At 35.4% G+C, this 16136-nt stretch overlaps 1 protein-coding gene across 1 annotated transcript in view; it reads right to left on the bottom strand.

Annotated features, from left to right (window-relative positions):
• Window positions 1–7224, bottom strand: part of LOC115209246 (protein GDAP2 homolog) — a 40081-nt gene extending 32857 nt beyond the window's left edge. The window contains exon 1 of the mRNA XM_029777532.2: window positions 6564–7224. Coding sequence (XP_029633392.1) covers window positions 6564–6721 — 158 coding nt within the window. The 5' untranslated portion in view covers window positions 6722–7224. The remainder of the gene's footprint in view (window positions 1–6563) is intronic.
• Window positions 7225–16136: the final 8912 nt, after the last annotated feature.

Here is a 16136-nt window from a genome sequence, read left to right on the forward strand (position 1 = left end):
AATAATAATAGTATTGTGGTATAAAAGATGGGCTACAACAAATATTCTGTAGTAAAGATTGTTTGCCAACATAACATGGCAGTCCTGGTTTAGGATTAATGTTGCTGTAATTTAGCCCTAGGAGACATTGTCTCCAGCTGGCTATATGACACGATCCGTGTCCTTACATTTTTGAACAAGGGAATCTAGCATCCCCAATCAGCTCAAAACAATATCTGTGTATCGCGAGAGGTGGCACTGCCAAATTCCCATTTGAAATATATAGTTATCAAAGTGACAACTAGTCACTGATTTATAATTTAGAAAATTAGTATTTTTTAATCTCACAATGAGATATTCAGCAACAGTACTTTGTAGTAAAGATGTCTCCTGGGGCAAAATTACAGCAACATTAGTCCTAAAACAGGACTGCTATGTTATATTGGCAAACAATCTTTACTACAAAGTACTGTTGCTGAATATCTTACATTGTGAGATTAAAAAATAGTAATTTTCTAAAGCAAATATTCTGTTCAATACCACAGATTTGTCAGTTGCTTGACTTTAACCAGTTAAGCATGTCCCTTAGTGACTGACAATATGTATATCTCTGATCATGAGCAGTAGTTGGGGAGTATCATAGACATGTGTTGAGAGGAATTCTTTGGGGTTTGAATAATTCACCTCTGGAAACATGGGTGGTTCTTTCAACATCCTTAAATAAACCTTACACAGGAACCTTTTGAGTGGGATGGGCTATTTGACCCGAAGAAAATTCTAACTGGCTCCCACCTGCAAGGTCATGCACTGTTTCTCTTGATATGAGATCACCATGTCATGCACATATGGTTGTGATGCATGTGCCTGACATTGGAAACTGGACATTGTAGTGGTAAATAAAAAAGAAAGCACACACACATAATGATTGACATAGCATGTCCCAGTGACAACAGGATCAAAAGAAAGAAGAAGAAAAACTGAACAACTATGACAATTGAAAGTGGGGAAAAAATGGAGGTTGTGGTCAATGGGGAGAGTAGACATGATACCAATAGAAACAGGTGCACTTGGAAGTATCAGCACTCAACTACCAACATGCTTAAAAAAGATTTGTGCAAGTGTGAAGGTAGAACTGCAAGAATTCTTTGTGGGGTTCTTGAAGCATGACTAATAAACTTAGTCTGCTGGCTCTGGACAGATGATACTTCCTATCATACCCAGCAAAATAAGCTGAGAGTTTTCATCAAATAATAACAATAATAATTATCTTATTTGCCAAGAAGCAACATTGAAACATGACTAAAACAACATTGTAATAAAAATGTTTAGCCTGTCACTCATAAAAGCTCTTTTATATGTACAGGTTATGTTTGGCGCATGACTTCAGGAGATCTAGAATATTTAGTTGGTTGCTATAGACTTCTTTATAAAAGAAACTTGCAAGATGAGTATTTTAAGCTTTAAAATAAATTTCTCTTTTGTCTCATTTAACTTTGATAACAAAAATAGAAAAATAAAGTTTTTCAGTCAATGACTGAAAAATAATGGAGTAAAAAAAAAAATGAATAAAATAACAATAAAATAGGAAAAATAAAAGAGTAAAATGAAAAAAAACAACCTATAAACATTTTTATCATTTCCAATTTTAACACAAAGCCACATATTTTTAGAGACAGTCATAGTCACAATTCAACCTATACTTGATTGGTGTTGCTATTTCAATAAGCTTCAAGAGGATGAAAGACAAAGTTAACATCAATGGGATTTGATCTCAAAATGTAGAGGGATGTAAGTAAATACTGTAACTTATTCAGGACACGGCTACCATAGCTCTAGTTGATTCTACCATTGACTGTCCTAATAATAATTTCTAACATTAACACAAGACCACAAATGTTGCCAATTATATCAGTCTCTGTATTTGACTGGTACCTTTTTTTGTTGTACTTTACTGAGAAAGTAAAGGGACATTAGTAAATACCACACACCAGTTTATCTAATGCCCTACAATACTCTTATTTGCCACCATCATTGTTGCTTGATGTCCATTTCCCATGCTAGTATGGGTTGGACAATTTGGCAGGAGCTGACAAGACGGAGGATTGCACCAAGCAACAATGTCTTCTTTAGCATGGTTTCTACAGGTCAAAGCCCTTCCTAATGTCTATCATTCAAAAAGTGTACTAGGTGTTTTTTACATGGCGCCGGCACAAGTGAGGTCATCAAGTAATTTGCAAAATAAGACCTCTCAACTGAAGTAGAAATGCGGTATTGATGGAAGTGGCTTTATGTCAGATGAGAGGTTAAAGTATGTTAGAGAGACAGAAACAGGTGTCTTGCTGTAGAGGAGATACATGGGTACTCTGGTTGGAAAAAGAGAGATGATGGTAAAAGGCTGTCAGAGCATACCCTCAAGTTACAAGAAAGGTGAGACTAGAAGTGGTTCAGAAGACTGGACGAGGTGAACTGGCAGATTAAGTTATAACAAAGACACAAAATGTTCTAAGGATTTTACCAATCTATTGCCCTTATTTCTAATTTAGGTTTAAGGCCAGAAATGTTGATAGGAGGGGGTTAGTTCATTATATCAACCTCAGCACTGTACTAGTACTGTATTTTATCAACCCCTGAAAGATGAGAAACGAAGGTAGATCTTGATACGATTTGAACTCAGAATGTAAAGGCCCAGTGCAAATACCGCAAGGCTTTTTTTCTGATGCTCAAATGATTCTTGTTTCTTTTCAGCCAAAGTAAAAGTAACCTGTCAAGGAAGTCGGACACTTCAAAGAAATCCAATAAATGTTTTGCTTTAATTACACAAAGGAGATGTGGATTCAACAAACTACATCAAAGGCAATATGTCCAGAGGATCAGTAACTCAGAATAAAAATTAACACAAGGTAGAGGGCAGGCAGTACTAGAGGTATGGTGAAATACACCCAATCCATGCTATAAAGTGTTTTTTATCTATTATTATGTGTATCCAATGATGAAGGAACATGGCGATTTGCTGTACTTGAAAAGATACATCAAGCTAAGTAAAATCGCTTTCTTCCATGCATACATACATTTCCTTTCAGATACCAGTGCCACATAAAAAGCACCCAGCACACTCTTAAGTGGTTGGCTTTAGGAAGAACATCCAGCTATAGAAACCATATCACAACAGACAATAGGAGTCTGGACAGCACCCAGCTGACCAGCCCCATGTCAAACCATCCAGCTCATGCCAGCATGGAAAACGGGTGTTAAACGATGATATGCAGTGCTGATAAAGGCCTGTCCAACTCATTCCAGCATGAAAAACAGAAACTGATGTAAATTATAATGATGATGATGCATAGCATTATATTAACAATAACTTCTAACTTTAGCACAATTCAACACCTTCTGGGATTGGGAAGAGTTGATTAAATCAAAACCAGAAGTAGGCTAGTATTTATTTTATTGATGTTGGAAAGATGAAAGATAAATTTGATTCCTGTGTGATTTCATATCAGAACCTAAGGGAACATAAATACTGCAAAGATTTAATACATGGCTCTACCAGTTCTGCAATCTAATATCCTTACTTCAATAAGGATGTTTTTAATTTAAGTGCAAGGTCATAGATCTTACAGGAAGTAACGGTCAATAATATCACTCCCAGTGTCTGATTATTACATCACGCATCTCAGTGGTCATTATGTGCTTGAAACATCATCATTCAAATGTCCACTTTTCCATGTTTGCATGGCTTGGAAGTGAATTTTCTACAGCCAGACAACCTTCCTATCACCTGTTTCCAAGCAAAGTGATATTTCCCCAAGACTAGCCATGTTTACATGGAAGACTGGAAATGAAGAACAATTGCTTGCATGACAGTGACACTTGTTAACAACTACCAAGACTAGAAGACAGTAATGCACATACACGAGGATAGCAAACTGGCAGAATCATTAGCATGCCGGGCAAAATGCTTAGCGGTATTTCATTTGCCATTACGTTCTAAATCCAAATTCTGCCGAGGTCGACTTTGCCTTTCATCCTTTCGGGGTCGATTAAATAAGTTTTAGTTACACACTGGGATCAATGTAATCGACTTAACCCCTTTGTCTTTGTTTGTCCCCTCTATGTTTAGCCCCCCCCCCCCCACTGTGGGCAATAAAGAAATAAATAATGCAAACACACACATTCATATGAATACATGTATAAAAATATATGACATGCTTCTTTCAAGTTCTGTCTACCAAATCCACTCACAAGGCTTTGGTCAACTTGGTGTTATAGTAGAAGACTCTTACCCAAGGTTGCCATGTAGTGGGACTGAACCCAAAACCATATGGTTGGAAAGCAAACCCCTTGCCATATAGCCACGTCTGAACAAAATATAACATGCAATGAAGTCTAAGTTCAAAATACATGAAGCACACTTCAAATATCAATATAACATTGGAGCCAATGCAGGACCTTAGGTATGTCACTCCACATCTCATACAACTAGCATTAATAGCTCTGAAGTTCCATAAGTGGAATACTCATAGCTGGGTGGTAGCAAATTCAAGTAAAGAACCTGGTTTACAATACTTGGAGAACATCATCTACTTCTACAAACTGGATAGCTGTCACCCAGCACAACTCCTGCTAGACCATTATACAAAACATAAAGGATGCTTCCATGCATTGTACAGTCTGCAACCCTACTACCTCTTAAATTGCAGCTGACCATTTTGGTCAAGAAGATTTCTACCAATTTTGTGGACTCCTCTCTACTTTTCAAACACTTATCCTGCAAGAAGAGCCTCCACACTTGATGTCCACCAGTCATCCGACTTAGTACTCGAATTAAATCTCCTCAAAAACTAGCCATTGCTACTTTGCTAGACTCACATTCCATGTACAAAAGCACCGCGCCCTTGATAACCCTTTCCCTGTAGTAATGCAATGATGACTCAACGAAACAACTATCTTGATCTGCCATGTGCTGAATGCATTTTATTTTTTATTTTATTTATTTTTGTGAACATGTACAAAGTACATATTCACACCCATCTTACATCGAAGATGATAATACAAAATCAATCACATTTCTAGCGAGTATGTGTAATAATTAAAACGTGTCATCCCTGCTATCCGACAGACATCGAAAGTATAAACATTTTGCATAACTATTAAACCAGTACATACTTTTAAATCACTTTTATCACTTAAATCAGTACATACACCAACCAGCTGTACACAATGTTTTGACAGAGAGAATACATCTGGTTCATTGCACAATAACACTACTTTCATACTCCCATTTGAAGAATTTATAAACAATCGGATTGGCAGTACCATTAGAGTCTGCAATATTTCCTTACGGTCCTTTATGTTCTGAGTTCAAAATCAAGTTTACCTATCATTCTTCCAGGGGTACATAAAATAAAGTATCAGTGAAGTACTAGGGTCAATTAAAAATGCCTATAAAGCATTCTAGATTTTAATAGAGCTATAATACAAGACTATGACTATAATCATCTGGTCTGTACGAGATTTCAATTTGTTCGATAAAACCTTTAATAGCTATGCAGAAATTCTATAAAAACTCAATACAAAATATTGTGTAAAAGCTGTTTCTTATTCAGTCAGGTTTTTCTTTATATCCTTGCTCTAAAGACATGTATTAAATATTACTATATAGTATTTAGAAAATTAACATTACAAACTGTAGATACCTTTTAAAAATTTAAAATCTAGAAGTAATAACATTTTGGACTATTATTTATAAATAAATAAATATATATATATATATATATATATATATATATATATATATATATATAACCATAGCTTAAATATATAACAACGGACAGGACTTTTGAAATCAGCAACCCAAGAATTACCAAGTCATTGAGTAAAAAATATTAAGCTGACCAGAGTGAGGAGATCCTCGAAAGACGACTACCGTACCTCTTATCTCTCGATATCTTACTGTGATGTTATTAACAGATAGAATTTTCAATTCTTTTTAAAAAATATCTTAGCTTAGAATAATATCATACAAGCTGAGTTTTTTTTCTTTTTCTACTTTCAAACCTTCTTTAAGACATTCTTAGGCTACAAGATGTTTAATTAATATAACAAGAAAAGCATTCAAGTGCAAAGAAAACGAAAATTAACAGCATATTTCTTTTAGCTATTTCCATTAATGGGACAGTGATATATAGTTAAAATACTGTAATGAAAACTATCATTAAGGTGGCTATTAAACCCCCAAATCCGAGGACCCAAACCGGAGATGGCTAGCACTTGCAGCTTAAAAATTCTCCACTATCGAAGTAAATATGAAGGGGCAAATGCCGAATATAAATATTAAAACATTTGAGAGAGATATACAATAAACTGTGAACAATAAAAAATAAAATGAAACAAAACTTTGAATAACTTTGTTAGAGTTCGAGGTATATAAAAGGGTGGGGTAATTGGTCTATGACCCAAAATAGAGAACTATTTGCTTGGGGAAGCAGTTCTAAAAATCATTTTACATAAATAATTAGATATGCTAGCTACACTTTTTAATTTATTTTATTACAATTGATTTTAGAAAGACCTTATCAACTCACCAGAGGATAAGTTTTGCGTTTAAGTCATTCCGACAGGGAAAATGGGATTTTTTTACATCTTCTGGTTTTTCTTCATCGTCAGTCAGGAGCTGGGTGAAATTCCACCTGGTTAAGTCTGCAATGTCAACAACATCCTTTTTCTGTCCAAGGGGTTCCATAATTGACAAAACTAATTTGAACAAGTTTTCCTTTTGACAGTTTTTTTTTCCTTTGTTTTTGTTTTTTCTTTTTAAAAAATGGGTAACTTTCGATGCCGTCAATGTATGAAACTTGAACCACTTCTAATTTAAACAATAAAAAACGAAGTCATGAATGGATAGTTGCATATGAATAATTGAAGATACTAAATTAAAAATTTAGAAAGTAAGTAAATAATAAAAATATTAATGTAACAACAGAGAATAAACAAGATAGTTGAAATTTATCGGCATCAAGTTATTTTAGTATATTTAGAAACTAAACTACAATATACATCCATATGCGACCATTTTTGTTGTAGAATAGAATGTCTACTAAATCTTTTGCCTTATCCAAATGATTTTAGGGAATAAGTAAATAGTAGGGTGTGAAAGACAGTGCTACTAAAGGTTGTAAATGAAGCAACCCAAGTTAAATATTTTAAGTCCACACCGCCATGTTTACCTCATGTGACTAATTGAACCTCCTTTAACGTCAAATTTCCGTGTTTACGATATTTTAAAAATTATTATTCTTGATAAAGCACAGTGATTATCGACAAATCAGCATATCAAAGATTTTATTATTACAAATTCTACAGCTAAGCATTTATTATAGCACAAGAAATTCTTTCTCAATACGCTTTACATTTGTCCTTTTTTTTTCAACGTTGTAAGTGGCCACGCCTCTTGAGAAAATGTTCAGAGCGGTAAAGAATTCCGATACGAATGTCTTAAAGCATGCAATTGCTACAACGGCAAATCATGAAGTTGAGATTTTCATTTCTGTATAATGCATGTGTTGGTTACAAATATGATTAAAATCTAGTTTTCCGTTACTGTATATGGCTTTTGCTTGGAATGTATCATGTATTCCCTATGAATAGTCGCACACGCATACATATTTACGTAAGGCATATGTATAGTTTGGCGTCCCAAACATTCATAAGGCATAGCTACAGTTTAATGTCCCCAGGGTAATAACGTTATTAACGAAGGGAGGGGAAAGAACTGAAATTTCTTCTAAAAGATTTCCTTTTCCTAAATTTTATCAAGATCGATATCTACACCCTCCTAAATGTATCTCTCAAAATTTTTTTGAAAAATACTCTTTCAAAAGAGGTATAAAATTGGGGGCAAGTGTTTTCTACAATAGCTCTAGGCCGACCAGTCTTGTGAGTACTTGTATAGATTTGTTCAACTAAAATTCTTCCAGCTAATGCCCCAACATATGCTATTCCAACTGTAAAGTGGTTGGAAGGGCATCCATCCAAGGAAGCAATATCAAAGCCGACATTGAAATACAACACAGTCCTCTGAGTCACTGCATCTTGTCAAACTGGTCAACTCATCAGCATGGAAGACAGACAGTAATGATATATATAGGTTATAAAATGAGATAGGGGTTGAATGGTGTATTAAAGTATTGATTGGGTATCATCTGATAGTTGATGTTTTATTGATTTAAGTATGTTTCTCCATTCTCTAATTTTGTAGTATATATATATATATATATATATATATATTTAGATAAAGATAGTTATGGCCAGTCTGTGGAGGTACCCAGGGTTTTGTGTCCATAAAGTGCTTAACTTTATGTCTTGTCAAACCCTAATGGCTGGTGGTTATAGGCCACTGACTCAACTGATGTTCATGAAACCAGTTAGAAAATATTACAAAGAACTGAGTATTGATGGTGTGTGTGGATATTCAGACAGTTGGCTGCAGAACTTTAAGAAGCATAAAAGTAAAATATCTGAAAATCCGTGGTGGAAAGGTTTTCTGCCGATTATGTTGGAGATGAAGGTTACATTGATGAATTTGCCAGTGCAGAAGAAATTTTCAATGCAGATAAAATACTCTACTGGTGCTATGTTCCTAGAAAAACATTAACAATTAGCGAGAGAACATCAACAGGTTTGAAAAATGCTAAGAATAGGGTGAGTATTCTTGCAAGTGCCAATACTGCAGGCACACACAAGTTCAAATTGGTGGTTGAAGTTGGAAAAAGGTAAAAACCAGGATGTTTTAAAGCTGCACAAAATATACCTATACATTATTGCACAAATAAGAAGATATAAATGTTTACTAATTGGTTCAATACCCACTTTGTACCACTAGAAGTTTATGGTTGGCTCATTGTTGGGAAGCTGGGCTGGAAGAGAACTAAAATTTTATTGGTCCTAGACAACTGCTCAGTACACCACCTCCTGAACTTCTGAAAAATAATGTTTCTTATTTCTTTATTGCCCACAAGGGGCTAAACATAGCGGGGACAAACAAGGACAGACAAAGGGATTAAGTCAATTACATCGACCCCAGTGTGTAACTGGTACTTAATTTATTGACCACAAAAGGATGAAAGGCAAAGCCGACCTCAGCGGAATTTGAACTCAGAATGTAACGGCAGGCGAAATACTACTAAGCGTTTCACCCAGCGTGCTAACGATTCTGCCAGCTTGCCGCCTTAATGTTTCTGGCATTTATTTTCTTCCCAGTGTGGCATCTTTAGTGCAGCCTTGTAAGCAAGATATTTTACTATTCATGAAAACCAAACTGTATGCTTGATGCTGTCAAAAGAAGTGTAAGACTTCAAAACTTCCTTGTTGATGCTTGGGAAAATGTTACTAAATCAGCATTAAAAAATGCTTTGCCCAAACTTTGGCCTACAACTATCTTCAATGAAAAGAAACATACCTTCAATGAAACTGAACCTCAAGTTGACTTTAAAAATTCTGTGTGAATGTTATCAGCTAAATGTATAAATAAGTTAGAAGCAGCTGAAATCAAAGAAGTGCTGAACATTGATATTACTGCACCAGTTGTGCATTCCTTGAATGATAGAGAAACGGCCGAAATGATTTTAAATAAAGATCAACATGGAGACAGTGGTGATGAAAACAATGACATTGTGAACACAAGTGAAAGTGAGCAATCAGTTAAATGCTGGCATGGAATAACATGCATCTGAAAGTACTGATGTGAATGACATGGCACACCTAGCAATTGTTGCAAGATACTGTGACAATGATTGTATTTATGAAGAATTATGTTGTTTGATTCCTCTTACCAATACAACTACAGGACAGGACACTCCGACTGCATTTGTAAATTAATTTGAAAATCAAGCCATTAATATAAATAAAATATTTTGTATTACTACAAAATGATGATAATAATTTGGTCACACTACAAAATCAATTAATTTTGTGACAAGGCAAGTTTTTTTTAGATCTGAATGGGTACATGTCTCATACACTTTCCTGACTTTTTGTACATAATTCTATGTACTGTACATGCACGATTGATGAGTTGTAGTGCGCCTGAGCACTATACACAATAATTTCATTATATCATATTATATATTATGAGAATTTCTTTTTAAACACTATACACAATAATTTCATTATATCATATTATATATTATGAGAATTTCTTGGTAAACACCCACAAAGTTATCAACCACCTCACCAACAACAACACTGAACACCTTTTTGATCTCCATGTGTCTAACACACGTGGACATGCCTACAAAGTCAGAAAACAATACAGCTCCCATGAATTTCGGAAACATTTTTTCACGCTCAGAGTTGCTGAAGCATGGAATAAACTGCCTGCGTCAGTTGTTGACTGCCATGACACTGCATCTTTTAAGGCCCTCATGCTTTCCGAAATCCACCGAAACTACACCTGATTATATATACACTTTAGATGAGTTGTAGTGCACCTGAGCACTGTACACAATTATTATTATTATTATTATTATTAAAGAGATTTTCACAAAGCTCTGTCTAGTGTTTAGTTTACTGGCAGCCCATTACTGCCATGTTACCTTTTTGTAGATAAATGAAGGGTACCTAATTATTCTCTCTAGAGCAGTGCTTTTCAAACGTTTTGCTGGAGTGGAACCCCAAGGAAACATTCCATTGGCTCGAGGAACCCCTGTGCAATAATTTAATAGTCTTATGCACACATATCTGCACAGGAGAATTAAAAATTACTGCCGATTTTAGCAGTTTTGTAACTTCTTGCAGAACCCCTGGACTGTACTGGCGGAACCCTAAGGTTCCGCAGAACCCTGGTTAAAAACCACTGCTCTAGAGCAAGACACCTTTGCTTGTCCCTGGCATAAAAATTATCTCTCCACCCTCTCAAATAACCCCATGCCACTTAGTCATGAGAGTTTTTCCTTTTTCTTCTTCTTTTCTCTCTTGCAATAGTTCTGATGGTACAAAAAAGTTACTTAGTACACGCTGTAAAGTGGTTGGCATTCAGAAGGATATCCAGCTGTAGAAACTCTGGCAAAGTAGATGTGGTGTATGATTCAGCCCTGTGGCTCATTGTATCCTGTCAAACCAACCAACCCATGCTAACATGGAAAACGGATGTCAAATGATGATGATGATAATAATTTGGTCAGATTAGTGTGCATAACTCAGAGAGGAAGGGAGAAAGAGTGAGTGAGTGAGAGAGAGAGAGAGTATAAGTAGTAAGTGATTGAACATTTTAAAAGATTATCAGCAGATGCGAAGAACAAAAGTTTATTTACTCATTGATAAGATTAGATAAATTAGCATTCTTTTTTTTTTTTTCCAAGCTTGTCAAAGTCATGTGTATTTCAAAATTAAACATTTGCAAGCATGAAATGCTGGAACAAATATTTTACATTACTGCTGGTGATGGAAGAGATATCTATTTTCAGTCAGTTTGACTCTATAAAAGAATGAGCCAATGAGAAAGCATCTGTGTTGTTATTCAACTTGTAACATTTAAGTATCTTTCAACAAACCATCCCTACATTATTCCACCAGCATTCTAACTGTGCTTTTTCTGTATTGCTTTTTTTTCTTCTTTTTTCTAGTAACATACATCTAGGCTGCATTACTTGGTGTGACCTTCATTTTCGAAAACTTCAGATCGATTTAGCAGCTATTTCTAGCAGGTCAAGTGATCTTGCTTGCCTCTAAAGTAGCTGCTGCCACTGCCACCACCACCACCACCACACCACCACTACCATCACCACTGCCAGTAGCAGTAGTGCTGATACCAAAAACAGACTAGACCAGTGGTTTCTGACCGATTTTTGGTCATGCCCCACCAAATCATTTCTAAAAGCCTAATACCTCCTTGTGATATTTAATTTTTGTTATTCAAAATTTGGTTAATGTTTACAATGTTACTTTAAAACAAAATTTAAAAAATAATGCAAAGGATGTAAAAGAAATGTGTAGGAAACGAACATGAAAAGAAAAAGCCCCAATGCATGGAAAGCATCGGAGGCAGGAGGACTTTGGAAAATTCACAAGATCCAAGTTTTTCCTTCATAACTTTTAGGAAATTTTATATAAATACCTTTCAACCGGCATAGATTACGATTATAAAGAAATTAGTGGGAAAATCTTTTCTGAGGGAGAAGACTTCGGACTTCGGAAAATTCACAAGGTCCGAGTTTTTCGCCCATAACTTGGTGACTGTTTATCATGGACAGTGGGTATAAATAACAATTTTAAATATTCCTCTGAATATTGATGAACTTTTTTTTACTCATTTTATGTATTTTTGAATCGGTATAACTACAGATTTCTGCACCCCCGACTTAAGATGATCATAACTTTCAGAAAAATGGATATTTTTTATTAAATTGTCTATGAATATGTGTTATATCATGTAGATTCCGAATATACAAAATTAATTTAGGAGGGTTTAGGATGGGGAATTTTGGAATATTCACCGAAGTCCACTTCAATTCGTCTTAACTTTCAAGAAAATGGATATTTTTTAATGAAATTCTCTACAAATATACCTCAGATTATGTAGAGGACATAGGAATTTTGGGGGAAAACAATTGGGGGCTATTTTTGAGAACTGGTCTCCACTCGTGGGTATTTCTGAACAAGTTGTTCATATTTGTTTCATTTTCTCCATTTTGTGCGTTTGTGCATCCGTAGATTTTTTTCTACCCCCCCCCATGTATATGCAATTAAAAAAGTGATCTTTTCGGTTTGAACAGCAGTTTTTTAAAATAATTTCCATGTAACTGAACACTTTTAAACTTCGTATACTGGTAGAATGTGTTTATAAAACATCTTTTTCTCTTGGCTTTATTGAGAAAATTCTATAGTTTGTAAGATATTTGTTGTTTTTTTTCTTCAATTTCTGCAATTTCAACCAATCAATGACGTCTATTGAGGTAAAAAACATTCTGTGCCATATGAATATGTCCCTCGTTTAAGAAACAAATTGGGTTTATTTATATTTGTGCAGAAAAAAGATACCCTTCCACCCACCCCTAACCCTAACCCTAAAACAGATTGAAATGCAATAGATCGATACTAGGGTCATAAATATAGGTGACAATTTCATATGACACCGCTAGAAAAAACTGCCGTTCAAACCGAAAAGATCCCACTTCTATATTTAACTATGTGTGTATATTCCTTATTTTTGCTTCTGGTGTCTTCTGCCTTTATATTAGGAACGTTTACCTGGGAATTTATTTAAAGTGAAAAAAAATCGTATGCAACAAATAAGTTGTCTTAATAACATATTTCTGTGTACCAGACCTTTAGTTGTTTTTAGCATGTGTTTTCTGGTAAGGGCTTCATTTGTCTTCATTGCCTGTTTGTTGCTTCAATAGAAATCTACGGATGCACAAATGCACAAAACGGAGAAAATGCAACAAATATGCACTTGTTCAGAAACACCCACGAGTAGGGAACAGTTCTCAAAAACAGGCCCCAATTGTTTTCCCCCAAAAATGCCTATGTACTCAGAATCTACATGAATTTGTTTTTTTTTGTAATAATTCATTCTCGAATTTCCCCCTTTCTCTATTGGTATACTAAACATTGTGCACAAAATGTATAAATTCAACATAACCCTATGCATGCCTCACCAAAATATTACCATGCTCCACCAGTGGGGCATGTGTCCCACATTGGGAATTGCAGGAATAGACAATAGAAAGAAAAGGCAACATGCTCAGACTGTGCAATATCACTAGAAGCCTGTTGTGTGTGTATATGTGTGTGTGTGTTTTAATATTGCCTGATGGTTGTAAATGAGTGCCATTGTCTTACAAGTCATTCACTTCCAATCTTCCATGAAAACCTGTCTAGCTACGGAGAAGTATTACCTTACTTGGAAATAGGTGAAGGTTTGTGACAGGTAGGGCATCAATCCATAGAAATCTGCCTCAATAAATTCCGTGTAACCCATGCAAGCATGAGTAAGTGGATGCTAAAATGATGTTGACAACGATGATGATGTCATGGAAAAAAAGAAAAAAAACAGGATGTGAATTTATCTAATCTTATCTAAAAAAACAATATAACTTTTGTTCCCGAGAACTCTGGATAATTTTTAAAATTGTCTAATCATTTGTTACTTATACTCTCTTTCTCTCTCTCTATTCATTTCATAAATCACTGTAGGTTTGAGTGTACAGTGTGGTGTACAGTAAGGTGCAGGCCTAGACTATCTGGAACAATGGACCTGTGAATAGTAGTAGTAGTATGGAAGTATACATTGTAGTAGCACATTGCTGCATTCACCATTTGTTGGTGATTCTTTATTACTCCTGACAGATGACACCTTTCCACCATCAGGCAACAACCCTTTAACCCATGTGTCTGTTTGGGTAGTCATTGCTGGTGAAAGTTTTAAAAATAATAATAATAATAATAATAAACATTGTGTACAGTGCTCAGGTGCACTACAACTCATCCAAAGGGCATATATAATCAGGTGTAGTTTCGACGGATTTCGGAAAGCATGAGGGCCTTAAAGGATGCAGTGTCATGGCAGTCAACAACTGACACAGGCAGTTTATTCCATGCTTCAGCAACTCTGAGCGTGAAGAAATGTTTCCGAAAGTCATGGGAGCTGTGTTGTTTTCTGACTTGTAGGCATGTCCACGTGTGTTAGACACATGGAGATCAAAAAGGTGTTCAGTGTTGTTATTGGTGAGGTGGTTGACAACTTTGTGGGCGTTTACCAAGTCCGTCGCTTCAGTGAATCCATGCCCAGGGAAGCAAGGTGCTCAGAATATGGTAGGTGTCTGATGGAGGGTATGCGTTTGGTTGCACGTCTGAGGTAAGGAGTGCAAATCCTACCTTAATTTCTTTTAGTTGTCTTCTACAAAACACAGTGTAAATGTTGGGGCTATTCTTTGACATGCCTATCCTCGCATAACACTAGAGTAATGTGAAATGAAGTGTTTTGCTCAAGAACACATGCCACTAGGTCTGGAAATCGAACCCATGATATGGTGATCATGAGTGTAACACCCTAACCAATAGGCCACATGCCTGTGAATAACAACCAATAATTTGATGAATCAGGTCACAGTTGGGGATGAACAAGAAATATTCCCAGATATTTTAAGCTTTAACTCCTTGAAAACAATCAGTTGCAATGGTTCAAACACTCATTTGAAATATTTTCTTTATATTCTGACATTATAAAGAAAAGAAAGACTGTTGAGCCTATGAGACTAACTGCAAATGAAGTAGGCTGGGAATGGGAATTAGTAGACAATGTCTCTAAGAATATGGCATAAATCTGAAGACACTGGAAACATCCCTGCAGTAAATATATGATGATCATAATGAGTAAGCTAATTGATCAGTAACATTTGACACAAACTGATTGGCTAAGCATCTTATATTTCTATACCTCAAGGTGTTATGTATGATTATTTCTTATCATTGACATAACAAACCAGCTAAGGAGCCTCAACATGGCTGCTCAACCTACTAGAAATAGCAACCAAATCAATCTCACATTTTACTTAACCATCTTTAAAATGGACATATTTGATGTATTATGAGATAAGCCAAGTTTGAAAGGATAGGTAATATTTTAGCAGAAGTCTGTTCAATTAGGAATAAACACCACCAACAACAACAACATGGGAAAATATATGGTAATCAGAAACTAAATTTCTATGAAAAGGAATGTAAAATACTTATATACACATGAGATGGGTGTAAAAGCACTAGAACACAAGATGTTTGAATGACAGCTAGTTTTATATACATAGCAGGAAGTAATATGGTGTTATATTTTTTTCCTTTCACATTTATTTAATTCAAGTAGTTTGTTTGTCTTATGTAGTTTACTATGTAATCTAAAGAAAATGCTATTTCATACTATGTATGAGATGCGTTTAAAAAGTATCTGACTTTATTTTTTCCCATCAAAAATAATGCTGTGTAGGCAAAATCCTTTGGGTGGGAGATGTGACCATTCCTGCACATGCTTGAAAATTTTTGTGCCAGTGGACCATGTGAATTCCCAACTGCCTAGAGTACAGATATATAGTGCAGATATACTCATGCAGCATCTCACCGCAGACGTCAGTTGCCTTGCCACCTATGTGGCACGATACATGGCC

This window comes from Octopus sinensis, linkage group LG3 (assembly GCF_006345805.1).
Source record: "Octopus sinensis linkage group LG3, ASM634580v1, whole genome shotgun sequence".
In the NCBI taxonomy this organism is placed as follows: domain Eukaryota; kingdom Metazoa; phylum Mollusca; class Cephalopoda; order Octopoda; family Octopodidae; genus Octopus; species Octopus sinensis.